Source organism: Aspergillus karnatakaensis (genome assembly GCF_047715665.1).
Source record: "Aspergillus karnatakaensis strain CBS 102800 unplaced genomic scaffold BJY04scaffold_38, whole genome shotgun sequence".
Classification (NCBI taxonomy): Eukaryota; Fungi; Ascomycota; class Eurotiomycetes; order Eurotiales; family Aspergillaceae; genus Aspergillus; species Aspergillus karnatakaensis.
The window spans coordinates 42,864-70,790 of NW_027395750.1; the positions used below are offsets into that span (position 1 = coordinate 42,864).

General features: G+C 52.4%; 13 protein-coding genes across 13 annotated transcripts; 5 read left to right on the top strand and 8 right to left on the bottom strand.

Moving 5' to 3' along the window:
* Positions 1-277: 277 nt before the first annotated feature.
* Positions 278-1,469, bottom strand: BJY04DRAFT_229111 (nucleoside phosphorylase domain-containing protein; the record flags this gene model as incomplete). Its single annotated transcript, XM_073718989.1, has 3 exons — positions 869-1,469; positions 406-793; positions 278-316 (listed from the first exon to the last, which is right to left on the bottom strand). Exons 1-3 carry the CDS (start codon positions 1,303-1,305, stop codon positions 278-280), a joined length of 864 nt encoding a protein of 287 aa, XP_073569144.1. The 5' UTR covers positions 1,306-1,469.
* Positions 1,470-2,142: 673 nt separating this feature from the next.
* BJY04DRAFT_208684 (zinc-dependent alcohol dehydrogenase family protein) lies at positions 2,143-3,248 on the bottom strand (the record flags this gene model as incomplete). The annotated part of the gene is made up of 2 exons (XM_073714018.1): positions 2,143-2,669; positions 2,735-3,248. The coding sequence occupies 2 exons, from the start codon at positions 3,246-3,248 to the stop codon at positions 2,143-2,145; spliced, it is 1,041 nt and encodes a 346-aa protein (XP_073569145.1).
* Positions 3,249-3,897: 649 nt separating this feature from the next.
* BJY04DRAFT_208685 (uncharacterized protein) lies at positions 3,898-6,543 on the top strand (the record flags this gene model as incomplete). Its single annotated transcript, XM_073714019.1, has 5 exons — positions 3,898-4,043; positions 4,336-5,308; positions 5,385-5,814; positions 5,881-6,081; positions 6,521-6,543. 5 exons carry the CDS (start codon positions 3,898-3,900, stop codon positions 6,541-6,543), a joined length of 1,773 nt encoding a protein of 590 aa, XP_073569146.1.
* A 1,174-nt stretch (positions 6,544-7,717) lies between these two features.
* BJY04DRAFT_229115 (alpha/beta hydrolase) lies at positions 7,718-8,578 on the top strand (the record flags this gene model as incomplete). The annotated part of the gene is made up of 2 exons (XM_073718990.1): positions 7,718-8,147; positions 8,246-8,578. The coding sequence occupies exons 1-2, from the start codon at positions 7,731-7,733 to the stop codon at positions 8,576-8,578; spliced, it is 750 nt and encodes a 249-aa protein (XP_073569147.1). The 5' UTR covers positions 7,718-7,730.
* A 233-nt stretch (positions 8,579-8,811) lies between these two features.
* On the bottom strand, positions 8,812-9,907 carry BJY04DRAFT_208687 (putative nucleoside-diphosphate-sugar epimerase; the record flags this gene model as incomplete). Its single annotated transcript, XM_073714020.1, has 5 exons — positions 8,812-8,995; positions 9,029-9,277; positions 9,339-9,573; positions 9,631-9,836; positions 9,888-9,907. The coding sequence occupies 5 exons, from the start codon at positions 9,905-9,907 to the stop codon at positions 8,812-8,814; spliced, it is 894 nt and encodes a 297-aa protein (XP_073569148.1).
* Positions 9,908-10,225: 318 nt separating this feature from the next.
* BJY04DRAFT_229120 (uncharacterized protein) lies at positions 10,226-13,090 on the bottom strand (the record flags this gene model as incomplete). Its single annotated transcript, XM_073718991.1, has 7 exons — positions 10,226-10,493; positions 10,549-10,730; positions 10,788-11,050; positions 11,097-11,657; positions 11,711-11,782; positions 11,832-12,845; positions 12,898-13,090. 7 exons carry the CDS (start codon positions 13,088-13,090, stop codon positions 10,226-10,228), a joined length of 2,553 nt encoding a protein of 850 aa, XP_073569149.1.
* Positions 13,091-14,534: 1,444 nt separating this feature from the next.
* On the bottom strand, positions 14,535-16,140 carry BJY04DRAFT_220190 (alpha/beta fold hydrolase; the record flags this gene model as incomplete). Its single annotated transcript, XM_073716800.1, has 2 exons — positions 14,535-15,401; positions 15,481-16,140. The coding sequence occupies 2 exons, from the start codon at positions 16,138-16,140 to the stop codon at positions 14,535-14,537; spliced, it is 1,527 nt and encodes a 508-aa protein (XP_073569150.1).
* Positions 16,141-16,405: 265 nt separating this feature from the next.
* BJY04DRAFT_208689 (alpha/beta hydrolase) lies at positions 16,406-17,911 on the bottom strand (the record flags this gene model as incomplete). The annotated part of the gene is made up of 4 exons (XM_073714021.1): positions 16,406-17,300; positions 17,359-17,467; positions 17,520-17,658; positions 17,720-17,911. 4 exons carry the CDS (start codon positions 17,909-17,911, stop codon positions 16,406-16,408), a joined length of 1,335 nt encoding a protein of 444 aa, XP_073569151.1.
* Positions 17,912-18,596: 685 nt separating this feature from the next.
* Positions 18,597-20,237, top strand: BJY04DRAFT_220192 (cytochrome P450; the record flags this gene model as incomplete). Its single annotated transcript, XM_073716801.1, has 1 exon — positions 18,597-20,237. The coding sequence occupies one exon, from the start codon at positions 18,597-18,599 to the stop codon at positions 20,235-20,237; it is 1,641 nt and encodes a 546-aa protein (XP_073569152.1).
* Positions 20,238-21,171: 934 nt separating this feature from the next.
* On the bottom strand, positions 21,172-23,180 carry BJY04DRAFT_220193 (amino acid/polyamine transporter I; the record flags this gene model as incomplete). The annotated part of the gene is made up of 8 exons (XM_073716802.1): positions 21,172-21,331; positions 21,408-21,892; positions 21,960-22,324; positions 22,377-22,455; positions 22,502-22,675; positions 22,725-22,764; positions 22,817-22,944; positions 23,010-23,180. The coding sequence occupies 8 exons, from the start codon at positions 23,178-23,180 to the stop codon at positions 21,172-21,174; spliced, it is 1,602 nt and encodes a 533-aa protein (XP_073569153.1).
* A 469-nt stretch (positions 23,181-23,649) lies between these two features.
* Positions 23,650-24,761, top strand: BJY04DRAFT_229121 (NmrA-like family protein; the record flags this gene model as incomplete). Its single annotated transcript, XM_073718992.1, has 4 exons — positions 23,650-23,760; positions 23,821-24,063; positions 24,176-24,470; positions 24,526-24,761. The coding sequence occupies 4 exons, from the start codon at positions 23,650-23,652 to the stop codon at positions 24,759-24,761; spliced, it is 885 nt and encodes a 294-aa protein (XP_073569154.1).
* A 184-nt stretch (positions 24,762-24,945) lies between these two features.
* BJY04DRAFT_229123 (Zn(II)2Cys6 transcription factor domain-containing protein) lies at positions 24,946-26,494 on the top strand (the record flags this gene model as incomplete). The annotated part of the gene is made up of 2 exons (XM_073718993.1): positions 24,946-25,010; positions 25,064-26,494. 2 exons carry the CDS (start codon positions 24,946-24,948, stop codon positions 26,487-26,489), a joined length of 1,491 nt encoding a protein of 496 aa, XP_073569155.1. The 3' UTR covers positions 26,490-26,494.
* Positions 26,495-26,517: 23 nt separating this feature from the next.
* Positions 26,518-27,892, bottom strand: BJY04DRAFT_229125 (S-adenosyl-L-methionine-dependent methyltransferase; the record flags this gene model as incomplete). The annotated part of the gene is made up of 4 exons (XM_073718994.1): positions 26,518-27,322; positions 27,368-27,500; positions 27,544-27,673; positions 27,722-27,892. The coding sequence occupies 4 exons, from the start codon at positions 27,890-27,892 to the stop codon at positions 26,518-26,520; spliced, it is 1,239 nt and encodes a 412-aa protein (XP_073569156.1).
* Positions 27,893-27,927: the final 35 nt, after the last annotated feature.

Genomic DNA, 27,927 nt, shown 5'->3' on the forward strand with positions numbered 1-27,927 from the left:
GTTGAATCAAAGTGATTTGCACTTGACCGGTCTCCTTTACCTCTTGTAAAGAAGAAATTTGCACCTGGCCGACGATTACTTTGCACAACGCTTCGGGCGAGAGTCAATTTTCCTGTCCCGGCCCAGCCACTCAGCCAAAGGATAGTCTCATCGTGATCCCCATCAATCCAGTCGGATATTTCTTGGAGTATAGCGACTCTGGTCTCGGGATGGCAAGTTGGCTCCTCTTCGCCTTTGTAAAAGCTGTATATGGCTTCGTCGACGCCCGGGAGTTCTTTCAGTGGGTCATCGGTCGCGCTGGCAGGATGTATTCTGCCTACTGTGCTTGATACAGTGCAATCTCTACACATTCCAGTTCACGGTGGTGTTGCCGTGCATCGTCATAGTGCCTGTCTGATACATGACCCCTGCGTTCGAGGGCAGAGAATCCCATAGTCCTGCGCCCTCCATCTCGAAGGCTATTGCCTTCTCCGCTTCAGCCACATTATTGCGGTGCCTGACCGACTTCATCACTGCTTCGCTCGACGCAACAGTCCCCAGATGGATAGCGAGCCGGTGTGCTCGATCATCGCGGAGCCGCTCTCGAAATAACAAGTGACTAGAGCTGCAACCCAGCTGGTCGCATGAAGCCTGTTTTGCAAGTGCGCATGTTCTGCCGGGCTCTTTACAATCACAGTCCCGCCCCTGCTGGCGATGTTTATGTAGGTAATCGGCCGAAAAAAGTCGGTCATCCTTTGTGCCGAAGTACATGGAATCCTCGTATCCCGGCTTTTGGAAAAGCTCGGCTGCATGCCTTGCTGTGGCTTCCTCCAGGGGCATCTTGTCAGACTCCAACTTCGCGATGAACCCTTAAATCTCCCGACGCGACTTGCCCAGGCTGTCCTCAGCATTCTGCTTCCTCGCGAACCCATCATCATATTGGCTCCCAAAATCCGTTTGAATGACGTTCTTGGCGATGACCACGTCTCCAAGGACAATCTCCGAACCATCGATCCCCCGAGGAATCGCACCGCAGATCCCCACCAGCAGCACCAGTCTAAGTCCTCCAAAACTGGCCAGAAAGCTTTGCGCAACTGCTGCAGCGTTGACCTTGCTGATGCCGGCCATGTGCCCGAGAACGACCTTGTGGTGCCCGATCTTGCCTGTCGTGTACGAGCCTATGTCGCCGCGCGCTTTCTTGATGCCATTATCCCCGACAACCTCATAGATTTCATCGAAGATCCCTTTTACTGCTGTTGCTTCTAGCGGTAGAGCACAGATGATGCCGACTTCATACCCCAGGTTGGGGTCTGAGGCAGTTGCCATGATGGGAATGATGACAATAACACTTGTCGTGCAACTTGTAAGGAGAAGGACAAAATGATCAGTTCAGGTTGTGGCGCGCTGCAAGATTCAGTTCGAGGATGATCTTCCCTTTTGAATCCCGAAAATGCTTATGTGGCAGAACAGCATTGGCGTGGCTGAGGGGCTATCTCGAACCAGGCTGGCGAGGCTGGCGAGGCTCATCACAAGATGGTGCATGATTCTGCCTCGCTGACCCTATCACATTCGCTGAAGGGGGTTCAAAGCCTTGCGAGTGACCTTAGCGATTGGTTGTAAGTGAGTCGCAACCGGGATATACCCTAGATAATTCCACGCAATGTACGAATGAGAGAATACGGGAAAGCATCGATGAGTAGCGAGTAGGCCACTCCTCGGCCAATGATATTATTTCGTCATCTTAGCCAGGTTATGTCTCTAAGTAAGTTCTCCAATACCTCTACCAGAGTTCCGGCGGGACCCCCCGAACTGAGCCCTAACGTATCATCTCAAAGTACGTACTAAGCTCTACGTTTAGCACTTTTTAACATTACAATTGCCTTGAATAGATACGTTAGGGTTATTCATAGTGTATAATTATAACCTGTCTGCCTTTCCTTCTTCTTGGTCCATATGATCACGCTTGTGCGCGGTGAGCAGCTTTTATCGTCATGGCGGTACGTTCAAGCCAGAGCACTGGTTCTAAATACGAACGAGTCACAGATGAACATGGCTACCAATTGCTAAAGACCAATGTCTCGGTCCTTCTAGTATACAAGAACAAGGCCTCGTTTTCACTATATATTGTATCCGATCTATTACACCCAGATCGGTAAACTCGGCTCAGTGAACAAGCTTAATGCAAACCTTCCCAATATGGCCCCCAGAAGTGAGATACTCAAATGCATTGATAACATTCTCCTCGGAGAACTCAAACTCCTTCTCCACCGGCAGACGCAGTCCCTTGCGCGCAACGAAGCGGACAACCTCCTGCAAAAGCTGCGAGGAGCCAACAACAACACCACGGACAACAGCCCCCTTGGCAAGGGCCATGCTCGCAACGTCAGGCATTTCCTTAGCCTGCGAAAGAAATCCAATGACAGAGACATTCCCGCCCATCTTGACCGAGTTGATGCTCTCGGCGATGGTCCCAGAGCCACCATTCTCGAGAACATAGTCGACTCCCTCGCCGTTGGACAGCCGGTGGACTTCTTTCGACCACTCCGGGTGCGTCTTGTAGTTGATTGTGTAGTCGGCACCGAACTTTTCCTTCACGTACTTGAGCTTCTCGTCGCTCGAGGAGGTGATGATCGTGACGGCGCCAGCGGCCTTGGCGAGGATCAAGCCTGTGATGGACACGCCGCCGGTTCCTAGATTCGGATCCGTTAGTAGAATTTCTTGCAGGTCCAGCAGGTGGGGGGGGATTCCTGCTTACCTTGCAGCAAGACAATCTGTCCTGGCTTGAGCGGGGTAAGAGCGTAGAGGGTATTCCACGCGGTGACACCGGTGCAGACAAGGGTGGACCACTCGGAGAAGCTCTGGGGCGAGTCCTTGGGCACCTTGACGACGGCAGCGGCGGCAACAGTAACATATTCACGAAGAACACCGTCAACAGGAGCGCCGTGGCCATTGTCCCAGTTCATCTGCTGGCCGTAGAGGTTTGTTGGGTCAAAAGTGCTAATGACATGATCGTCCTTTGCGACATTCTTGACGCCCTCGCCCACTTCAACGACGACGCCAGCGGCGTCGGAGCAAGGGACGACGTTGTCTTTGGTGGGGAATGGATAGAGAGAGAGAGCAACACCGACGTCGCGGTAGTTTAGAGAGACGGAGTGCACCTTGATGAGAACCTCGTGCTTGGCAGGCTTGGGGATGGATTCCTGGAAGGCTTTGAAGTTTTTGAGCGAGTTGCGCTCGCCGGGGAGGCGGATGACGGTCTGCTGGGACATGGTGATGTAGTTGCGGTAAGAATGAATGAGTTGTGCTCAGAAGATTGAGAGCTCAGAGGTGCACCTGCATCTTTTAAATAACCTGTGTTCCTAGTCCGCTCATCCACCAGCCTTGATCAGAGGTATAGTCCCGTCATTCCGGTACATTATAGCATTGGGGATAACTAAGGTAGTGGGGCATTTCTCCAATTTCTCCAATATCCCCAAATCGAGCCCTGGTCCAGGGGTTTCCACTCAGATATTATTGTCCTTTTGACTGGGCCAGTAGCTCTCCACGAAGGTCTTTCTTTTCAGACCTGTGGATGGCTGAGTCATCCAGCGAGATAATGTCAACTTCTCCCTTGCCAGGCTACCATTTTGATCCTGCTGTTCGTAGAAGGCATTTCACTATGTCGACCGTACCTGGATCTGGCGCTGACGGTAGAAGAGAGTATGCGTGCGCCTACTGTCAGAAAACCTTTCGCAGGCTGGAGCACCTTCAACGCCACACGCGACGACGTCTGTAATCCTGCTCTGTTCACGCTTGCTTGAATGGACTGACCTCCTGTAGATACCAATGAGAAGCCCTTTGCATGTTGGTGTGGAGCTGTGTTTACTCGGCGCGATCTGCTGCGTCGGCATGAGCGGATAGTCCATCACCCTGCTCCTCATGCTGGAAACGCGCCCCCGTCAGGTTGTGGAAGATACGTCGCCTGTTGATTTTCGAGACCGGACTACCGGGGACACTTGTTTTATTCTTCAGACGCCTGATTCCCCGGGGTCGTCATCTCGCACATATCCCCTCCAGCCTCCGAGGTACATAATTGATATGCTCATTCCAATTGTCCCTGGTACTAACGGCATTCAGCCCTCCGTCCAATCCGTTGGGAAATCAATTTGCCGTGCAACAACCTCTCAGTAATGATTCTTCCATTCCATTTCCACAATTACTGTCCGGTGGCTAATGATACAAGACCGTGAAATACCGAACAATGACTCTATCTGGCTCAGACAGAACAGCGCCCAAACCTATACTCCCAGGTTCCCGACCATATTCCCATCCCCACATCTGTCCCTGGGTGAGCATCAAATACTCTAACCGTCAAAGGCTCAATCGACCAGTATCTAACACTCCACAAGCCGCTCAAATTGTTCCGCATTCTACAAGCCCCAAGGTTACCCATGCCGACAGATCCAGACTGCTCTTCTCGCTCGGCAGAGTGGACAAACTCTTCCCTAACCCTAATTTGCCATCAAGCAACGCCCTGACACGGTATATCGCTGGATACTTTACTGGATTCTACGCCCATGTTCCATTCACTCATATTCCGACCTTCAAGCTCGAGTCATGCTCTGCAGAACTCTGCCTGGCGATAATGGCGCTTGGCGCGGTCGATAGGTTCGAGTTCAAGGCCGCCACCGAGCTATTCTTTCTTTCCAAGGCCCTGCTGCTCGATAGTCAGCAGCGTAGGGTCCGATCAGAGACCAGCAGGACGACAGACCTCTCCAGAAATCCCACCTCTGTGCGAAAGCAACTAATGGACGAATTGCGCTGCTTACTCTGCCTCGCCTACTTCACTTCATGGCAAAGTGACGTGACTATCAGGAGCGAAACGTGCATCCTAGTCGGGCTGCTTGACCAGGCTCTGAAACTAAGCGGTCTTGAGGAAACGCTGCATACTGCAGAGTCTGATCACTGGGAGCAGTGGTCGCAACTAGAGTCCGAACGACGCACCAAGCTGTTCGCCTTCTCTTTCCTCAATGTACAAAGTATCACGTACAACATGCCACCGAGTATCTGGTGCGAGGAGATCAATCTCAAGCTTCCGTGCTCCTGCCCAGAATGGACGGCACCGGACGAGACGAGCTGGGACATGCTGCGTAGGGCTACGATCCCTAATGAACAGGGGCTGTTCAATGACGCGCTGAATATACTGTTATCTGGAACTAAGCAACTTAACCCAAATATCGCTACCGTATCACCAGTGGGGAACTATATTTTAATTCATGCCCTACTGCACAAAATCATGTGGACGAGAAGATCCATATCCGGGAACGTCTCGCGCGCGGTTTCGGACGATGTGCAAGCGATGCTGGAGTATACATCCTCCCTTGATTTCTCATTCTTGTGTATTTCCTGGTGCCCGCGCTAACCAGCCCTTCATGTACAGATCTGCCTTACATCAATGGACCCTCTCGTGGCAACAAACTCCCGAGTCCAATCTCGAGCCCTTAGATCCCAACGGACCCTTACCATTCACCTCAAGCGCCCTGCTCAGCCTGGCATACGTGCGGAACTGTTTCGACGTATTCCAAACGAGAAAGCTTCAGACCTGGTCCCCTACTGAAATTGCCCAAGCACTCCAGTCTTCGTTCTCCGTTGACCGCAAACGCAACACACTCCTAGCCGCATACCACGCAACCAATCTGCTGAGCACGCTAGTCAAGCTTGGCGTCCAGTATTTCAAACACAACCAGGCTGTCCTCTGGAGTATCGAGGCTGCGTTATGTGGCCTGGATTGCTCGATCTTTCTCGAAAAGTGGCTGCGGCGTGTGCAGAAGTCCATGTGTGATGTGCCGTTGACAGGTATGTAGCAGAGACTGTCCTTTCCCCAAGACGTTTTGCAGAGCAGTGGTTGATATAATGCATCAGAGCACGAAGTCCAGCTCGTGACCTGGATTCAAGATGTCGTTTACGAAGGGTTGTCTTCTGCAAACGAGGGCTCTTTCAGTAAGGCTGCAGCACTTGCCATGATTCCCGACCAGATCGTGACGGTGTGGTCGCATATCATGCAGGGGAATTCTCCGTATCCGTTCATAGAGATGATCGGCGATGTACTGGTTGAGTACAAGCGTCTGTCCGCTCCCGCCTCTCAGTGAAGCGGTACGTATGCTAGAAATTGATTCACTGCTAATCATTGGATACTTGTAGTATGTTTCCTCGGCTTCCAAGTGTGGATCTTATGCATGCCACAATTCATGAATCAAGTTCTGACGCAAAGCAAATGGTCTCTAGGAATCAAACCCGGTTGCACCATGCAGTTGTATATAATATAATATTTGGGCATCGTATAGCAACCACCCGACCTAAATGCCACCCAAGCCAGGGCTCTTCACAGCCTGACTTTCCACAATTAAACACTCCTCATACCCAACCGTCCTCATGCACGACCTGGCGAAAATGAATTCATCCTCATCAGGGACTACAACCTCCCTGTAGAAAGGATCATTGAGCGCATTCACGATGCACTTCAGCGACGGCACGTAGAGCTGCACATGTCCATCCCCATCAGAGATTGCATCGGCGCCGAGATAGTCCCATAACTTGGTAGCTTGGGTGCGGTACTCGGGTGGTTGGTGGTACTTTTCGAATCAGTATAGTGGGCCGAGGCTTGACGTTGATTATTTAAGGTCGTACCGTCTCGTACCTGGGCATATTTGATGACTCCATGGCGAGCAAGCCAAGGACTGACGAGAAGGTCCATGGACATTTGTTCAATGGTAGTGGAACTGCTCGTCAGTCAAGTCCTCGCGCTCCTTGAGCATCAGAGTTAAGTGGATTATAGGCTTAGACGGCTGTGACATGTTGATCAAGCAATAAGGGATAGCTTAATTGTTGCGGAAGAGCAACTGTGCGATGATATATGTATTTGCAACCTCGTCCTTCTCCTGTTCCCACTCGCCTTACTTCATTGGAAGATGGGTTACTAGGTATGCTGGGGTAGAGATTCGGCACTGGGATTCCTCTCCAAATGTTGCAAGGGTTGTCCCCACACTTGGAGAACACGCTGCCGCTATTTTGGAGGTGGCAAGTGGACATTGCCTCCTCTTGCTTCATTTGTCATACAAGAAGCGTGGGTAGTTGTTCTAATCTATAGTCCGCCTCGGTCAAGCAGCTTACACTACTCACTTTACATCCTTACTAAGTTATAAAATAGCTATACCTAGGTATAACTCTGAGATAGTATCGTTAGGAAATTAGCCTGCCAGAATGGCCAGTAAGAATACCAACAGGCTGCCTAAAGGGGAGGCTAGGAACACGCATTGTAGAAGCTAGGATATATTAAGACTGCAATTCCACTTTACATATGCACCGGGCTCAGCTATCTAGGATCATTTGGAGACTTAGCCTCTCTCTGTACCCACTATCCACTTCCCCAATTCGCTGCGGCAAATGGATCAGTGTTATTTACTTTTCGACGTAATAATTCTGCTCGATTCTATCTCAACCCACCAGGAATGATGATAAATGACCAGTTAACGGAGATTTCCTATAGCCTCAAGTCAGAGGCCGGCCGATTTCGGTTGGACTGAGATACCACCTTCGGCAGCATTGCCATCAGCGCTCTACTCCTCTCACAGTCGTAGCAATTCAAGCTCAAAATACGTCATCTCCTCGGTGGAAGAAGTGGTCCACATCCCTGACCGGCTCTGAATATAAATACTCATCCTATGCTCTCATCAAAGCAACCTCTAGTCCCCGTTGGAGATACTCTTGCCAGCATGGATATACCACACGATCCCATGATTGTCATTGCCCCCGGGGCCTGGAACCGCGCGAGTGCCTACGATGATTTCAGCGCCGTCCTAGCAGCACGAGGCATCCGGTCGCTAGCGGTCGATCATCTTTCCAACGGCGCAGAGCCTCCAAACAAAGGGCTTACCGAGGACTCAACCCAACTTCGCCGGGTGCTATCCGCTCTCGCAGACAAGGGCGAAAGAGTGGTACTTGTTGGGCATTCCTACGGTGGGATGGTCATCTCCGCTGCTGCGACGGGGCTTGGTCTCGAGGAACGCATGCAGGCCGGGCGACCCGGTGGCGTGGTATGTCTGGTTTACGTGGCTGCCTTTGTGACAGAGCGAGGACGGAGTCTTAGGGATATGATTGGGGGTCAATTGTGGCCGTGGATGATGGTTGATGTACGTCAAAGTCAAATAGCAGTAGCTGACCTCCCTTTCTTCTTGCCCAGGTATAACCGATCATAGTGAGTAAATACGATTGCTGACTCCAACCTCAGGGAGACTACGTCCGTCTTGATCCTACCGTGGATCTGGTGCAAGATGTCCCTGCAGAGATCAAAGCATCGAGGGTGAAACATTTGGTGCCGCATATTTGTCTCCGGTCTTTTATCGACGCGTCCACCGAGGAGCCCTGGCACGCCATACCCAGCGCCTATGTTGTCTGCGATGACGACGTGGCCCTTCCTCCGGCGATTCAGGACTCTATGGCCAAGTCATTGGTTCATCCTCGTGTCTTCCGCCTGCAAAGTGGCCATTCGCCGTTTTTGAGTATGCCGGTCGAGACTGCGGACATTCTGGAGAAGATATATCGGGGGTATGAGAGTCAATAAATTAGAAACAGGCATCTATCTCAACATTTACAGATAGGATAGATTCATGCTGTTCTCTGATGTGTCCTGCTAATACAACAAGCACCGACAGTGTTGGAACGGCCAACAGTCGTCCCTGAGAGTATGTCATGTACCCCGTGTTAATTCAGCATTCCTTCCTGGATAAGACTCGCTTCAACATCCATTACCCGCTCAAGATCATCCATAAACCCATCTTTAACCGGATTCCAACCTTACAGTCTTCTCGCGCGTTGCGCCTCCCCAAGGCTAGTAGAGCATACATTCATCTGCCCACCGCGCCAGAACTGATCAACCGCCTCATTCGACAGTTCCAGCGGCTTGCCAGAAGATACAAGACCCTTCTGGTAGCCCAGAGCAGCAATCTTGCGAGTCACATCGCCCCAGGCAAATTCCCCGCTCTCGGCAAATTAGTATCCCTTCTCATTCCACAGCTCGTCGCTTCGTCCATCGACCGCTGCTTCCGTCAGCAGCATGTACAGCTCCGAGATATCCTGCGTGTGGATTTTATTCCACCTGTTATCGTTCCCATTGATTGTGAAAGCCTGCCGGAGCCGGAGAACCACGTTCAGCAACCGCGGGATCTGGATCGATCGCGTCGGCGCGGGGAACCAAGAGGGCCCGTATACCGTTGGCGGGCAGACAATCGCCGTTTTGGATGTTGTTATGGTTGCGGAAGCCCTCCAGGATCGCGAGGTCGACGTCTCGATGCGCGGCCCAGTTTGGCAGAACGCCATCGTACCGGGTTGGGTTGGGAGTGGACGGAGAGGGGATGCGAGTGAGCTCCTCAACACCGTCCAGGTCGTTGTATCGACGGGGTATGAATTTCCCCCATGTGGCCGGTTGCGACTCCATCTCCCATGCAATGATCTTTGCGCCAGAGGTATGGATCACAGTCCCCATGCGGTCCGGGTCTCGCTGGGATAGTCCGCGGACGATGACTTCGGCTGCGGCGAGGTGGTCGCAGTTGGCGAAGTCTAGAGTGAGATTAATACTGCATTCATCCTTTGGGATAGTTGCGGGATCAGTCGTACTTAGAACCACATCAGCCGCACGACTCTCTCGTTCAAGGATGTCAGTATCGTCGAGCGATCCGTGGACTACGCGAACGGCTGGGAAATGAGTACTGATGACCTTGGCCTTTTCACGGTCCCGAACCAGCGCAGAAATCTCCCAGTCCGGGTGTTTGGCTGCTACGACGACCAGGAAATCACCTCCTATCAGACCAGTCGCGCTAGTACTGGAGATGTCTTGGCTACGCACTGTGGTGACGCCGGATCTGGAGACTTACATGAAGATTTTTGGCGGCATAGTGAGCGAGGAATGTGTATATGGCGACATTTTGTGAGAAGTACAGTAGAGAGAAGGCTGGCTACCTATAACCTTGACCCTGTCCCACTCTAGAGAATAGGTGGAGACGGGTTCTCCAAATTTGGAGAAATGCTGGTTACGACCAATGGAAAAGCGAGGACTGTGGAGAGTGGTAAACCATAGTACCTAGATTGATCCTGTGCCTCGTATGTCGTGTGGCTGCTGGTGCCCTTTACTGCGGCATCTGCCAGTCATTTGAATTGCACAAGCACGAACTATTCATCGAGCACGACAGCATCTCCTAAGTAAACCAACCCCCTACCAACCCTCCCTCGGCGTAAAAGGACAATATTTATCCCAATCCGGGCTCCCACCCGCCAACTCCCGAATCTCATCCTGAGCCTGATCACTCAGGTCATCCCACTGGTCACCCTTCGGATTCCCCACCATCCAAATAGCATAGTCCGTGAGCTTTTCCCTCGCGTGTTCAATGCCTTCTCTGTATGTGCGTTCGAACCACTCCTGGTGCGCCGCAACGTAGGAGAAATCTGCCGGGGTGATTCTGGTGTCCTTATCCATTTCCGCTCTGGATTGATTACTTAGACTGACTCGAAGTGTATTGAGAAAGGATGAGGACTTACAATACGCCCTCCAGGGCCTCAACGGTGGCGCGCATACCAGCGCGGGCAACATCACTGTCCATGTACTTGCAGACTGTGACGATGCGGGCGATATCGCAGGTCCGCCTTTCGTGGTTGTTGCCTACGCTCTGGGAATCTTTATCCTGATAGAAATACCCAACTAGCTCGTTCTTTGCGAAGAGCTGCAGGTGATTACAGCTGTTAGCCTAGTTCGGCAACGAGATAGGTAGGGAACGTACGTCAAACTTCATCTTGTTTTGTTTCTGGGGAATGAGCACCATTCGCTCCGTTTGTGTATAGATTGTACCTAGGTTTTGCAGTAGGGAATGGAGGTAGGTAGGCGGAGTGTCGGGTCCTGGATTAGGGACAGTGGCTGGTGGTGAGATATCTTCGTCGAAGAATTGCGCAACGTGTGAGCTGCAGGTGCTCTCGTTGTTGAATTTCTCTTCGTGGAGGAAGTCAAGGAATTCTCTGATCCAGTTTCCCTCGTAGATATGCTCCGCTAGTCTAATTAGTCTCATTATGTGAAAGGTATGGGTGGTACTTACTCGCCCACGTCCGCTTGTCTCCTTGTCTCTTGACAAAGACAGCAGCGCGGCCTTGGTCGGTGAGGACCTCGATGTCGGTATTTGGTAGACAGTCTGTCTCGCTGGGCTTGCAGGATACCTTTGGATGGATAATGGGGACGTCATTATTAGTCTTCAGGACACTCGGTCCGTTGTATCGTAGCACACGGTAAGAGTGGTCCTTTCCAGTGCCGCAGGTCAGGTAGATAGGGTCGCGATTTGAAGGTCTCTGGCGCTTTACATGAATTGATATATCTGCGGTAGAGCGTACTGCCAGTGAGTCCGCAGGCTCGTCTTCTTCGACATTTTCTTCGCCAGGGACCGGGTCTTCGGGGAGGCAGTAGCCCTCGGATAGCTCGCTGAAGGAAAGGCAGAACTGGGGGAACTCGTAGAGATCTTCTTTCTCAAAAAGCGTCGCGTCGAAGAGGATGTCTTTGCTGCCGTCCAGCTCCTTCCAGCCCTCCAGCTTGAGATTTGCTCCGATGCTGGCTTCGATATTGACGCCCCAGGGGTTGCCGCCAACTTCGCAGAACCCGTTGCTGTCTAGATTGTCATGGTTAGGTACGGTTGCAGTTTTGATCGAGTACAGCACTCACCAAGTCCGGCTGTCGTAGTGACGGTCAGTTCAGGAACCTTCAGTGAAAGGTCGACGCCAAATCCATTATCCTCTGTGATAGGTTAGCTGCTACTCCAGACCTTTTGGTGTATTTGACTTACCCAGAACCGTCAGGCTGACCGATAATGCAATCTCAGTATACAACCTCGCCTGCGCATCAATCATCGCCTGAATCTCCAGCGGATCTGTCTCGACCACCGGAGCCCACCCAGAAACCTCCAGCTGGTCCTCCGCCAGCAAATCCAGCTTCGCGGTAGCAGAGTCCGGAATACGCGCAGTGATCCCAGTCGACACCGACGCCCTGCCACCGATATAGTCAATTGCATACCCGGCATTAAGCAAAATGCGCGGTCCAAACTCAAAGATACCAGGAATGTTCCATCCAGAGACAGGAATATTGAGGATTTCCAGCTCTTGCGAGGGCCGAGTAAACTGTCTATAATCCAGCTCGCCCTCAAACTCAAGACTCAACCCAAGGTGAGCCTGCACGCCCTGCGGTGTGATGGAGATCTCAAACTTGTCGACTTCCACGCCGCCCCAACCAAGGCTTGCTTCAACATGGCCGGCAAAAACCAGCGTTCCAGCCGTCCCACACTCATCGCAGTTCGCCGTCAGTGTACCATTCAACGCCCCATTACGGACCTCCCATCGAAAGATCTCCTCAGGAAGCGTTGCCTCAAGATTAAGTCTGAATTTCTCATCCAGATCCGGGATGATGTCTCGTTTGTTATTGTTGCTCTCGTCACCGAGCACCACTTCCCCGAAATCCAAGATAAATGTACTCATCACTTTCTTCCAGGTACTCTTCGTGGCATCAAAGATGACCTTCTGCGACTTGTCGTCGAACTCGACTTTCGTCACTACCCAGGGATCATGCGATCCACACCCCTTCCAGCTCGACACGAGCACAAATGATCGCATGTCATTATAATTCACCCATTGCCAGGCTATCTTGGCAGCCTTGTAGATAAGCGCGTGCTTGAATCTGACAGAGAAGACTTCCTCCGTGCAAGTAACGGAATCGAGAGCAAAGGAGAACTTGTCCATGTCTAGGATCAGCTCGTCTTGCCGGGAGTATGCGACCATGCTGACGACGACGGCTTTTGAGTGCGGTGCTGTTGAGATCAGTCATCTGATGTGAGGACACTGTGCGAGTTGAAGGCTTACCATCCGTTGAAGCCCATTTGAACGTCTCATGATCTGTGAGACCAATAGATGCGGTGTCGGCGGTATCCCTCGCCCACAGCTCGGTGTCCCACACATCGCGAGGGATGCGAACGAGGTCAGAGTAGGTTGGATACGCAACAACGAGCTGCAGTTGCAGCCACAGTGTGGCAGCAAGGAGCGCAATGCTGGGCATGATGGTGCCTCCTGAAAAATAGCGGGAGATTCAAAGGCAAAGCCGTAGTAGAACTATCTCAGTAGCTTACTATATATCAAACCAGCTCATCGAGGCTGGATCGACGCACTATTTATAATTTATGCCGCCAGATATCTACACCATTAGCGCTTCGTCTTCAGTGTCACGAGCCGCCATCCGGTGCAAGAATAGCCCATACTGCCAGTCCAGATCACAGATCAAAGCATCCTGCATGCCAAACGAGCCTGGATTGAGTGCTAGGAGCCCTTCTCTCCAAACACACTCTACACCGACACCCCCACGATGTCGTTTTCTCAGCACACAACCGTCAGCCAATCGACTAGCCACATCTCGCTTCTCATAGTCACCGTAGCCAACAGAATACGATGTTACATCGCATCGAACATTCACAGATACCTCCAGATCCTTGGCAGGAGACACGGAGTTTCGTGCCTGATCAAAGACGATGAAGATCGCCATAAGCTCCAGGGGTGAGACGGGATCAGTGGTCTGTGCCGATTGAGACCGGGATATGACTGGTTGCCTGCAGCTGAGAATGCGGGGAAATGAATTGTCTGAAGATTACAAGAAGACCTGTCACTTTTAGCGTGCTTGCTGCAGAGCCGCTGTCTATCTGTCTACACTTCACAGATTATTAGCTAGGTCTCGAGACTCGTTATCCTTACTCACAGACTAGTGGTTGTTCGAGTAATTTGCCTGAGCAAGTCATGAAGACACCAGGGTATCCCAACCTTATCTCCAGTAGGACACTAATAGTCTTCTGTCCGGCCATGTCCCTCCGAATTATCAGTCACCTAGGATACAGCGGGGCATGCTACAGTTTCGATTCCGTCCAGGGTCAGAACTAGGGCTCAGTTTGCTCGCCCCTCGATATCAATCTTGATTAAGTGCGGCTGAATACGAGATCGCCCCGCGTTCTCTGCCGTTAGCGGGGAGAGGGCACGAATCACGCTCGGCCGAGCTGAGGACGTTGGCACCGAAGAAGATAGGCAGTCGGTTATTGGAAATGTCTCTGATCCTGGCCGTTTTGCCCTGGATCATTCAACGCTACTACCCGGTCGATTCGCATGTGACAAGCATTAAAAGACATCGGCTATTCTATTAAGACATACTAGTGCAATAGTCTGATGTGTCTTGTCGAGTCTAGAACATGGTGGATCCGTTTTCAGTCCTGGCCCTGGGACTTGATGAACAGTATCGAGTATATGCCACTCTGTGGACTTGATGCGCTTTCACCATGTTTCGCTGGCTGCAACGATCCTCATAATACTGCTATGGACCTCGTGATCTACGGATGAAATGATGTCTTTCTAATACTGGCAGACACTACTAGTGGACGATGCAAAGTCATGTGAGACCTATTCGACCGGCATAAAGCCAACATGGCATATACTTCTATATCCACCGAGCAGGCCACCTCCTTTCAAGTCCTCGAAACTAGCCTCGCCCCTCTATACACGTCATCCAGCGTCTTCTTATCAATCTGCACATCCTGATTGTCAGTAGTATGATGCTTCAGCACTGCCAGAAGCACCTCGTTGGCCTCTGTGTCGCAAGGAACCCAGTGCGCCGATCTTGGTAGCACAATGACCTCACTCCGAGGGGCAAGGAAAGCATGAAGCCCATCGAGACAGATCTCAGGGAGCATAACGTGATCCTTCTGGCCCCAGATAACCGTTGTTGGGGCTTTCAGCAGTGGTCCTTGAATATCATCCTCAAATTTTGTTTGAGCAGTGCCGTCTTCATGATGAAAATTCGCCTGCAAGTGCAGTTGCGTCTTCTCGCTATATTTCTGTTTGTGTTTCTCCGACTCGATCTTCCACAACGAGCTGAGTAGTTCTTCGGATTTCGACCACTGCCCTCGCAGCACCCCGTTGCGGTATAGACCTGTCATGTTCCAGAGGGCTGTGGCGGGGGACTTTGCTCGCGCGCGGGTGCTTCCGCCGTAACTTTTGGGTCCTCCTGGCATGTTTATATTCGTGCTTATGCTTGTCTGGGATTCACTCTCACCAGGACCCAATGTCGCAGCAAGGGCTTCGGCGAAATCGAAACTCGAGTTTCGGACGTTGGCGAGTCCAACCAGGGCCCGCAATACAGCCATCTCGTTCCATGTCCCGAGGATATACCCGAGCATGCCCTCGGGGAGATCGAACGCAAATACGTAGGCGAGGCACCACACCTGGCGGAGTAGTACTGTGCATGTCTTGCGGAACTCCCTGAGACTTAGAGTAGAAAGGAGCCCAGGGAGAGACTGAACATGGCGGGTAAAGTTTGCAATAGCCAGGTTAGTCTGGAGAGTATGGCGTTAGTGATTGACGCTTGATTTGGCCCTCTATTTACTGCGGGTACAGAGAATAAGCATTACTCACAAAGAGCCCATTGATGAGCACGAATTGGTCCGCGATACACGGCGCCTCCGTCGCCAGCCTCGTCGCCAGATTACAGCCCCAGTCATGTGCAACGAGAACCACCTTGGCCGGGTTTCCGCAGTGGTGCGCTCGTACAGCGATGCAGAACTCGGCGAGCGCTTCGAGCACACCAGTGTCGTATTTCGCGAAGCTGTCGCTGCCGCCGTACCCTGGGAGATCGACGCAGACGATGAGATCATCTCGAGCTATGGCCTGGTGTCGGTCTCGGTGAGAGAGGAGGTCCCTCCACATCAGCGAGCTGTCGGGGAAACCATGGAAGAAGATTATGATGTTACGGAGTTGTGTGATTGTATGCCTGTTGTGGATATAGTGAAGTTGGTGGCCATTGCGCAGTTTTAGAAAGTCATGGTTGAAGCCGGGGATTGGCTGTTTGGAGAGATCCCAGAATCGCTGTCGAGCTGGATATTCAGTAAGCTTAGCTGTGAGTTTATGTGTATAGCGGTTTAGAGGGCTGTTACCTGCTGCGAGGCTTTTCTTGTCCTTTTTCGTCAAGGCTGGTTGGCTGCTAGTAAGCCCAGTCTTGATACATTGGATGAGCCCTAGTGCTGTTACTGTATAGACCACGATATAGCCCAGTAGCCGGGTGATGCAGCTGGCCATATTGCCTCCTTTGATATTCCCTGGACGTTGTGTACGGAGGGTGGGTGCAGGTGCCTGGTGCCAGAAAGATGCAGGACGACACTGACCACAGATCTTGGATCGTCTCGGAGCTGAGATCGAAGATAGAGTGACATCACTAATTTTCTTTTTACTGATAGGGGAAATCTCGTTCGAATGCAGGTGGACCAGCGGGTCGATGAGGATCCACCGGACCGTAGACCTATCTACAGAGTACCTGCATTCCTCTCAACGGAACTACAACCATCTACAGCTTCGATCTCGCCTTTGTCTTCGACTTCCCGACTGTGGCAGTCTCATACAACGCCTTCTTCCACTCCTTCTTAAACATCGCCTTTTCCCTGCCCTCGAGGCCATCCCATCCAGCCACTATCCTCCGCTGATCCTCTCCCCACCGCTCCACACCCCTCGCCATCCACTCAGCCATCCTCTCCGCGATCTCGGGGATTTTCTCCCTCTGAAACGGTACGTCATGCCCTGCGCCCAGTATAGTAACGTGTCTAACCCGATCATACGCCATCCCACCGCTCCCTCCCCATCGCGTGCCCGTAGCTTCCGCCCCCTTCTTCAACGTCCCCGATTTCTCCATTATAGCGTTCCCTCCTCCAATGTAGAGGACCGACGGCCGGACATGCGGGAGCAGTTTCCACGCGAGGATGGACTCGTAGCGGTAGAATTTCAACCCCTTGGGCAGGTCGCCCAGGACGTCGGGGTAGAAGAGGGGATCATGTGGTGGGCTTGTTTCAGCAGTACCGGACAAGCCCAGGTCGCCGTGTTGGTTGAGGTTTGGGCGCGTGTACAGGAAGAGTTCCTGGTGTTTTGTTGATGTTAACGTTACGGGCTTTGTGTCTTTATCTTGAATCTCCCCTATTGCTGCTCCTGCCGCTGCATCCGGGTAGAGAGCTGTCGGGAGGTCTCGATAGCCATATTGTACCCAGCGATCCAATACACGGTCGTCCCAGTGCCGGAAGAGCTTGCGGTACTTTTCAGCCGCTATCTGTCGGGATGGCCATAGGTCTCTCTTGCGCTCGGTCATGAGGATGAGAAGCGGCGAGTCGTTTGCGTCAATTTTAGGGACGAAGAAGGGTTCGATGAGGATCAGCGAGGTGAAAAGACGGGGATGCATTAGGGAAAGAAATATCCTATCAGTGGGAGGCACTCAATGAGCAATCTATTCTAATGGGTCGAGGGTCAACTCACAGTTGTGTAGTGCCCATACTGTGTCCAACGCCCATGATGGGCTGGGGCATCTCCTCTCGGAATTGGTTCATCATGAGCAGCATGTCGCGACTGTGATCCATCCAAGCAGCTGTAAAGATAAAGTCAGTAAACTAGCCAACAATTTTGGAATGCAGACTCACGATCATTCCCGAGATACCTCTCATTATGCGTACTGCTCGCGCCTTGATTCGCTGCATCCGCCATCCAGATAGCGCGAACCCTAATCCCAGACTGAGTGCATCTGGCCAGCAAGTCTTCCCATAGCGGCTCATACAGCTCCTAAACAAGAGGAGGCGTTGGGTCAGTGAATCAGGCTCGTTGGTCACCTGCTGCGACGTACCTTGGGGAATCCAGCCCCGTGGAAACCAACCAGCGTTACATCACCTGGTTGTGGGTTCTCGTTATTGACCGGGGTATACTTCTTGACGGCTAGTTTCAGCGGCGCGTCCTGGGTTGTTGTTGCGTGAGGGTACTCGCGCATATACTGGGCGTCGACGACGTGTTCCGTCACGGTGAAAGGAGAGGTGGGCATGGTGGACAATAATGAAAATGATGGAGATTACTGCAAGTGTTCAGATTAGGCTGCAGATGCCTTTGCGACACAACCCAGGGGCGAAGGAAAAGGTCGAGCTGAGGCGGTTTGGGATGATGACACCCGTGGGTCCGAGACCTATGGAGTATTTCCTTCAGACCCGCTGGGCAAATCGAAATCGATGTCTTTGCGATATTCGTGATCGGCGAGCACGTTAGACTTTCTCTCTGATGGAGCTTGTACGATCGATCTGGCAGGATCTACAAACTGTGGGTCTTTGGCGCTGGCTGCAGATGCGCCGCTCGTCTTAAGATCTCTCCTTCGTATGTCAACAAACTACCATGGTTTGGCTGCTCTGCGCAATAGTGGCCAATATATATCATTTTTGAATCATCAAGTTGGGGCTTCGCGACTCCATGCATTGCTTTGATGATGAGATCCCAGAGGGCAGGATTGGGATGTTGTTGCTAGTCATGTAGCCCTAAGCGCCCCTCAGGGGTCCCCACTACATCACCACCACTGACGTTCATCACGGTCAACATCTATTCAAGCCCTCAGTGCAAAGGATCAGCAGCACGAGATAAGCTAGTAGTTGTGACGAAAAGCTGTCGTTTAATTCAGCGACCGTCTTGCATGAATTCCCATGCATACTCCTCTATGAACTTCCTTGCATACTCCTCACACGATGTACCTCAGCATAACCTATATCCTTGCCCTCAGCGCTCTCTTAACATTATGGCGCCTTGTTCAGCTCATACTCAGCGTTCGCAATCGCAATCGCCTGGCGCGCCAACACGGCTGCGAAAACCCGGCACCCCTTCCCCAGAAAGACAAGATCTTCGGAATAGACGTTCTGCTCGATGAGTACCGCAACTTCCGCAACAATACCTACCTCGCCATGCTGGTGGACCGCTTCAATTCCTGCGGGGACACATGGTCGTGCCGAACAATGGGCCGGACTAATTTCGCAACCATCAACATCGAGAACATCAAGACGATTCTCGTGACACAATCCCGCTTCTACAAGCTCGGGCAGACAAGGAGTTCCGTGCTGGGACGCACCTTCGGCCATGGCATCTTCACGTCCGAGGGCAACGAGTGGCGGTTTCTGCGCCGGATGACGCGACCGGGGTTTTCGGCTTCCCATGTGCATCTCGAGCCGCATGTGCAGAGTTTGCTGGAGCAGGTTCCAGAGAATGGGGAGGCTTGTGATCTACAACCGCTGTTTCATAATTTGACGCTGCATAATGCGGCGGGGATATTCTGGGGAGATAATGCCGTTAGGCGGCTGGATGAGGGGGAAGGGGAGGGGAAGGGGTTGGCGACACGGATTAACGAGGCTATCTGTAAGGCGTTTGCCCATACGCAGGACATTATGGTGTTAGGGCCGCTGGCAAACTTGCTTCAGTCTTCAAAGACCAAGAGCGCGATTGACTTGGTTTACGGGTTCGTGCTGGAAAATTCACAGGCTGTGTTTCGACAGAAGAGCTCACCCCCAGCTACTACCGGGTCCCATGTCCCTGAAAAGGGAGAGTCAAAAGCAGGATCAGGAGTAACAGGCCTCTTCTACGACCTCTTCGGCGCCCACGACTTCGACACAATCCACACCCAGCTCAGGCAAATGTTCATGGCCGCCGAAGGCACCACCGCCGAAACATTAACGCACCTATTCCACCTCCTCTCTCGCCACCCACGAGTCCTCGACACCCTCCGCGCCGAGATATCCCTGAACCTCCCTCCCAGCGACCTCCCAACCTCCTCAGACCTGACAGCAAAGAACACCCCCTACCTCAACGCCTGCATCAAGGAAGTCCTCCGTCTCTTCCCCACAGTGCCATTCAACAACCGCATCGCGCTGCAAGATACTGTTCTCCCGCGAGGCGGCGGAGCAGACGGGCTATCCCCCATCGTTGTCCCCGCGGGCGCCGAGATCTCCCTCCCGCATTACCCGCTCTACCGCCGGAAGGATATCTTCGGGGATGATGCGGATGAGTTCGTGCCAGAGCGGTGGCTGCAAATGAAAGATCAGGATCAAAACGAAGCAGCCTGGACGCAACAATGCGAGAGCTATCTCCCCTTCAGTATAGGGAAGCGGGCGTGCCCCGGGCAGCCGATTGCGCTGGAGACGGTGCGGTACGTGGCTGCGAGGCTTGTGCAGGAGTTTTCGCAGATCCGTGATGCGTCGGGGAATCGGCCGTGGCGGGAGAATTGCGGGGCGACGCTGCAGAGTAAGTTTGGGGCGGTTGTGGCGATGGAGAGGAGGATGAAGAGCGAAGGAGATTTGGATTCGGGGTATATGTCTGAGATTAGTTCTGGGTCTTTGTGATTAATCTAGATTCTATGCGTCATGACAAGGTTTCAGAAGTTAATTGTTTGAGCTCGGCATGTGCTGGGCTGGTGATATGTAAGAACGAAGCCATATAATTAAACACTGTCAAGTAGGTATTACTTTAACAAAGAATAACTTCCTGGTTCCTGAAGCACAATGGCAAGGCTTGACACACCTCAGATTCAATGAGTGCGTTGCTGCTTTACAGGTGATGGGCACCAGGGTCTAGGTGAGAGAGGTGAGAATCGAGAACTAGGTGCGAATATCAGCCACTTGAGTGACTGTTAGAGAACTGACCCTAGACCGTTGCATGATTCCTCAGAGTCAGCACCTTAGATAGGACTGATAAGAGGATTCGGAGCTCGGAAACCGACGATATCTGCTTTGTCCTCTGCCATTGGCTATAGATTGAGAGCCCAGCTCTGGCTCCGGAGAATGTAACCCCGAACAACCAATTATATAGTAGGGCTGGCTTTGTCAATTGGAAATAGACTGCCGAAGTCAGCGAAGTGTACATTCCCCGGGGCCGGCTCCCGGGCTACGCTACCCCGTTCACCTCGTCTAGTCAACCAAGTACCAATACGCTTCTTGGAAGAGGTAAAGGCAACTTGAAGCTTTCCCTCATCCTGTCGTCTCTTCTCGAACTCATCGTAACGCTCTTACAGTATTATAGCTGCCACAAAGCTATAATCGGGATCTGTCATTGATACAGCTTCGAAAAGGCAAAAGATATCGCAGCCCGCGACGTCTGCTGGGTAGATTCTAATATTTCAAAAGTACATTAGAATAGCTACTGCATTCTCATAGAAGTCGACTATTATTATCACCGAATTGAACTATGATTTCTCAACCATGGCTTCTCATTATATAATAGTTGGTTACAGAGAGCACAAACCCCCAGTAATCATCTCACAAACAGCATACACTCAACTCAAGCAGCAGAGATAATAAGCTTCTTCGTAACCTTCCTCGACGCCGCATACTCCTCCGTAAACTTGAAATGCTCCTCCTTGTACCGATCCCGGCCAAACACAAACCACAACACAGTCGACAGGATAAAGCACGCGCCGAGGAGTGTAGTCGAGTAATTCCTAAATCAGAAATCAAATCGATCAGCCACCCCAGTCGATGCATTCACTACGAATAATCCAGAAAGGTGGAACTCACATATTCTCCGCAGTAACCGGGTACCGGCTCGGGATGATAATCGCAACGACAATAAACGAAAACCCTGCCGCGCCGATGACATTAACCGTCCATCTAAGCCAGACCGGTAACCGCCAGGGCCCGTACTCGAGCCCGCCATTCCAGTACCGCGCTATGTGGAACACGATCGGGACGATGACTGTTAATGTCTGGGTGAGCACGGCGCCGCTGGAGATGCTGAAGAAGGCGGTCGTGTTGCCGACGTAGATGACGCCGAGGAGGAGGACAATGACGACAGAGGTGGCCATTGCGTTCATGGGAACGTTCCAGCGAGGGTGGATGCGGGAGAGGAAGTGCTCGAAGGAGAGGGCGCTGTCGCGGGCGGCGGCGGCCATGATGCGGGAGGACATGCCGATGCAGAAGACGCCGCCAATGAAGCAGATGGCTGTTAGCACGGAGCAGAGGGCTATGGCGGCTACGTTGGAGTTGCTGGAGCGGACGATCAACTATAAGGCGTTTTTGTTAGTTACTTCAAATTGAAATTGCTTGCTGACGAAGGTGGAAGTGATGTACCGCAGCGAGAGGACTGGTTGCGACCAAGGGGTCGTTGACGATTTCACTGGGGTCGCCCATGCAAAAGGCCATGGCGAGGATGAATGGGAAGCCGGTGATGGCGTTGGTGACGGTGCCCCATACTATGGCGCGGGGGATGTCGGTTGTGGGTTTGTCGGTCTCTTCACTCCAGTGGCCGGCCATCTGGACGCCGATGAAACTGGTAGAGGAGGGTAGCATGCCGACTAGAAAGCAAATGCCTTTGTCTTGCCAGCCGGTGCTGTCGACGAGGTTGCCGAAGACGAGTGATGCACTGTTGTAGTGGTTGGTTGTTGCGAAGAGAGTGGCGGTGATACCGACCAGTCCGATTGTATGGAGGCACAGGACTATTCATGGTCTAGTATTATTGCGTCTCATGGCAGCTAGAGCAAGACATACTGATCATGGACAGATGATGGATCATCCGGGGCACGAAGAGATTGACTGCAAATGCGACGAGAGTCATCGCCACGAAAAGCTTTGGGTGTCAGTGAAGACGCAGACCTTGGGTTGGCGCAACTCACAAGGTATACGTGCCATCGCTGGGGATTGTAGCTGTCTACGCCCAGCATTACAACGGATTGGACTTGCAACGCGCCTGTAAACCCTGCCACCAGAGTCTGCATGATAATCATGTACAGACACAAGTACGACATGGTCCAACCAACTTGGCGACGGAACTTGGGAGGACACAGATGCTGAACAAGAATCAGTATGATATACATGCGTCGAGGAGGTAAGACATACAAGTGTCCAGTGATAGGTAGCACCAGCCCCAGGCCACAAACTGGGGGAGATATCAGCGTTGAGCAGACAGAACACTGAATTGCATCTCTCACCTGGCAAACTCTGCAATGGCAGCGGCGCAGCAGACTCCAAAGAATCCGGCCATGATGTAGCTCCAGACCAGGCCTGTTGGGCCACCGGCAACAACGACCTGGAACAGCGATCCACTAGGACCTTCCCACTAAAGGCAACGCTCGCCGGTTAGCATATTGGTGGAAATGAACGTCAAGAGCAGGCAGGGCTTACACCCCCAGAACCACCAAAGTACAGGGCCAGCATGGTAAACAGGCTGTACCTGGCCGCCATGGGCTCACCCCTCAACTCTCCAACTTGCCCATTGACAACGTCGAGGTCTGTCTCTTGACTACCATTGGATACCCGTGCAAGCTTGTCGTCTTTTTTATCGATGGAAGACATTTTGGTGGTGGTTGAAGCGTTGAGGAGACTAACTCGATTCTAAGACAGGGAAGATTCATGTGAATGTTATAAGGGGCCATCCTATCGAGACTGACTTTGTGGATCCTTCGCCACGTGCAATAAGCCAGCGCCATGATAGAGAAAATAAAGCTTAGCTTGAGGGGTCTATCTCGGAGACACGGGGCCGATACTCAGGGAAAAGAGTCGGGACTTGTCCGAAAGGCAGGGAATCACACATTAAATAGGTGGCTGGAAAGTTCGCCACGAATACAGGGTCGGGATGCACGGAATCCGATTCAACTATCTAGTTGGAGTAGTTGGTATCGAAGGCAGCTTATCTACATGCCATCAGCTGGGGCCCCGGGTTTCCGTGCGTCTTACTGCCGGTTTCCTTAACGCGGAAGCTGCAGTCCATTCATATTGAAAGCTACTCCAACTCAGCAATAGATCCGCCCATGACCGTATCGCCATGGCATCCTCTGTGATAGCTGTTGCTGGTGGCAGTGGCAGCCTCGGTAAGACTCTGGTGGAGGAGCTGGTGCTGGCTGGCAAGCATCAAGTAGTTGTCTTGAGCCGCCATGTAAGCCAGATACCTTGATCAAACTACTTGCTGTCAATACCAGCTTACCACCTCCGACAGGGCCCCAAGCCTGGCCAAGACGGCGTCGGCAAGTTAAAAACAGTCAAAATCAACTACGACTCCATTGAGTCCATCCAAAACATCCTCGAGGCAAATAACATTGACACGGTCATCTCCACCCTCTGGATCTACGATGAAGCCACGTACCAGTCGCAAGACCGGCTTATCGATGCCGCAACACAATCATCTTGTACCAAGCGCTTCATAGCCGGTGAGTTTGCTGCCATGATGAATGAAGAGTACGTCCGCATGCACCCACTACCAACAAATTAAAGACGAGAAACTTACATTCCACCTGTCTAGGATCATAAAATTCCACCCATCCTTCAAGCTCTGATGGGCTGCTGCCGAGAAGCTGCGAAAGTCAGGCCTCCAATGGACGCGCATTGCCAACGGGTTCGTTATGGATTACTACGGCAGACCACACATCAAGACCAACATGCCACCCTCGACGTGGATTCTCGACGTTGAAAACTGTTCGGCCGTGGTTCCCGGAACGGGCGAGGAGGTTATTACATTCACATACACGTATGATGTTGCCAGGGCTGTTGTGCTTCTGCTAGATCTGTGCGAGTGGCCGGAGTACTCTCTAATCGGGGGAGACGATGTCACTGCCAACCAGATGATCAGGGTTGCGGAGGAGGCACGCGGTATGCTGAATGTTTGTTAGTGGTAGAATATACCAATGCTGACTCGTTGCTGTAGGCAGGAAGTTCAATGTCACTTATCAGTCGGAGAAGAAGGTCTATGAGCAGTGGCAGGCTACATGGACCAACGGCGAGCCGGACGTAGCGGATCTGGTAATCGCTGTGAATCTGATGGCGGCTAGGGGCCAGATGCAGCTTCCCCAGGAGCAGGAGCAGCGTCTAAACGAGAAACTACCCGGATTTGCGCCGACGAGACTAGAAAGACTTATTCGCGAGGCTTGGACGGGCAGATAGATTAATATATAGTTTGCACGTGCCGAGATCGGCGTCCCGAGAGCGGACTAGCGCGGGACAGTCACGGATCCTGCAGGACTGAGGAGGCTGAGAGCTGACCTTGTCCTTTCACTCTCCACCACCTGTTCGCTCCTATTTCCTTTGTGGTTCTTTTCTTTTATCTATAGATATCTAGCTCCCATCAATGCCCTCTTCGAAACGCCGCAGGAATTTCACGAAGAGATCTCTCACAGGATGTCGCACCTGTCGGTAAGTGACACCCCCTGCATTCAGGGGCCGACCTGATCATGATGATTGGCCAGCGCTCGCCACATTCGCTGCGATGAGGCTCTCGGCTCCTGCAACAACTGTACCTCTACCGGCCGGAAATGCGACGGCTATGACTTGTCGCGCTTACCCGCCACCAGAAGGGTCGCCTTGACTGCCTACAGCGGCATCGACACCCGCTTGAGCTGGTTGACCACCCCAGATGAAATGCGTTGCTTTTCATACTTCACCCATTGCTCCATTCCCAGCCTAGCCAGCTACTTTGACTTTCCGCTATGGCGGAAGTTGACCATGCAGATAAGCCATGTGGATCGTGCTGTTTATCATGCTGCTACCATGCTCGGCGCCGTGCATGAGGACTCTGATTTAAATAAGATGCGCTTGGCTGGAGAAAACCTTCGCCTGCCGCGCCATCGCTTTGCCTTTGAGCAGGCTTCAAGGGCTTTTGCCATTCTAAACAAGCGCAAAGCCTCACAAGATCCGCAACTTCGCGAGGTCGTGTTGATCTGCTGTCTGCTCTTTATCGTCTCCGACCTGCTTCTCGGCCGCTATGACCACGCCTTTCAGCACCTGCGGTCTGGTCTGAGGATTCTTGGAGAGATCGACCCGCGGCAGCTACGCGCACAGCATGGTGCTCTAGTAGACAGCGGTCTGGTCCGAGTGTTTGAGCGGCTGGATATTGAATCTTCTCACTTTGGACAGGGCAGCCCGACCTTATGTTCCTACGACGAGCTGGAAGAACGCCTCGACCAGTTGTATGTCATGCGCAACTTGCATGAAGTGCACGACCGTGTGGCTCTCCAGATCAATATGGGCGTCCCCTTCCTAGCCAAGTGCTGGGTTCTGTCAGAGGTCGAGATTCAAGCTGACTACGAGGACCTCCACCGCAAGCAACAGCGCCTCCTTTGCGCGAACTACAAATCAAAGCAACAGATCGAAATTCTGACCCAACAATCCTACCACCAACTTACCAGTAAGGAGCATCGATCAATGGACCTCCTTCTGCTACAATGCGTCGGCCAGATCCTTGCGCTCAAAACCTGCCTTAAGGACGGACCGGCGCCTACGCATGTGATTCCGGAGCACGTGGAACTGCTGACCATTTACGGAAGGATCATGTCTAAATTTCCGGATCGACCAACCATCACTCTCGATTTTGGTGTCATCCCTTGCTTGTACGTGGTGGCTTCGCAGTGTCCGCAATACTCGGTTCGGATACGGGCTATAGATGCGCTCTTATCGTGGCCACATTGCGAGGGCCTTGTCAACTCCAACCTGGCAGCATCAGTTGCTCTCGAAGGATTGAAAGCAGAACTGCGAGATAAAGACGAGAGGACTCTGCTGTGTGTGAACCGGCATGCGGATGCAGATCTACAACGGTACTTGCGAGACACATTACAGTCGTCAATGCATGACACCAGCTTCTGGCCGATGCGCCCGGTCAAGAACATTCAACAGTAACAGGTTCAACCAATCGTATATACACTCGCTATATACAGCGCACACCACAGCAACCGCTCCACGCAGCCTTGTTAAGGACAGCCTCGTACAAGGCATTGGAGAAGGGATCCTCCGCACGCTTATACACCTTCACGACGGTGAACCCCGCCTTCTCAAGAAGTTCCACCCACTCGACCTCAGTTCGTTCCAGCGCCGAAAACATCTCCATCATATGGAGATCAATGGCGGCGGCAAACGCCGTCACATTCGCACCCGGAGGCGTCGTATGCTCGTTAACAAGCAGGATCGAGTCTTCCGCCATAGCCTCCCGCGTGCGCGCAAGAATCTCCAGCGCCTGCTTATCCGGCCAGTCGTGCAGCACCGTCTGCATGAAATACGCCTTGGCGCCACGAACAGGCTGCCTCTTGAACATATCATGCCCAACCGCGGTGATGCCCTCGGGGAGTTCTTTTGCCGCATCAACCACATGCGGAAGGTCTTCAAGGACAATCTTCCCCCGGAAATCAGGATACCGCTTCTTCAGAGCGATAAGGTCATGGCCTACATTCCCGCCGATATCAACCAGCGCGACACGCTCAGGGTCAGAGGTAGTAGCCAACTTGTCGTGCACGGGATACTTCTCGAACCAGCCCAGCCCGCGATACTTTTGCGAGTTCGTCATCACCAGGTTGAACGAGTCTTGGATCGCGGGGTTCTTCTGCAGCCAGTCGAAGTAGTGCTCGCTTGTTCCGTACGCGAACTGGAAGGGCGAGTCGTATGCGTCCTCTGGGTTCTGGTAGCCGTTTTTCTCGAAATACTCGAGCATTTTCACGGAGACCTGGATGTTCGTGTGGCTAGCTGGTTAGCTTGCCTCTATGCAGAAGATAGACGAAACATACAAATGCTTGATCGTGGCACCGGCCGCAAGACCGTCTCCGATGGCCAGGGCCAGTGGCAGCGGCTTGTATGTTTCTGAGCCTGGGGCGGTTTCGGTGCAGAGGCTGTTTGAGCAGATGGCGCGCATGATGCGTTCTGTTGGTCAGCACGGCAGTCTAGAGGAGTGAGGAGGACATACTCAGAAATTTAACGTCTCCCTTGGTCTTGGATGATAGCGTTTTCAGTGTCAACTCCGCACCCTGGGCTTCAACGAAAGCATTAAAGATGCCCATCCCTTGGGCGATTCGAATCGCAACGAGAGTATAGTGCTGTGGACCACGTCAGCGGGAAGAGCGGGGGGATAGAAGGTTGCGTACAGAGAAGCAGATACGCTGTAGGGGTGCCATCGGTGGCTCGAGAGCCTCTTGGAGCTTGGCGAGAGCGCCGAGGAGCTGCTGGCGTTCGGCATCTTTGATAGTTTCTGCGGAGGGGAGGTTTGAGAGAGCCGTTGTTACGGCGGAAGTTATGTCGGAGAGAACGCTTGCCATTGTTAATAGCAGGAAAGATAGATATATAGTAGAAT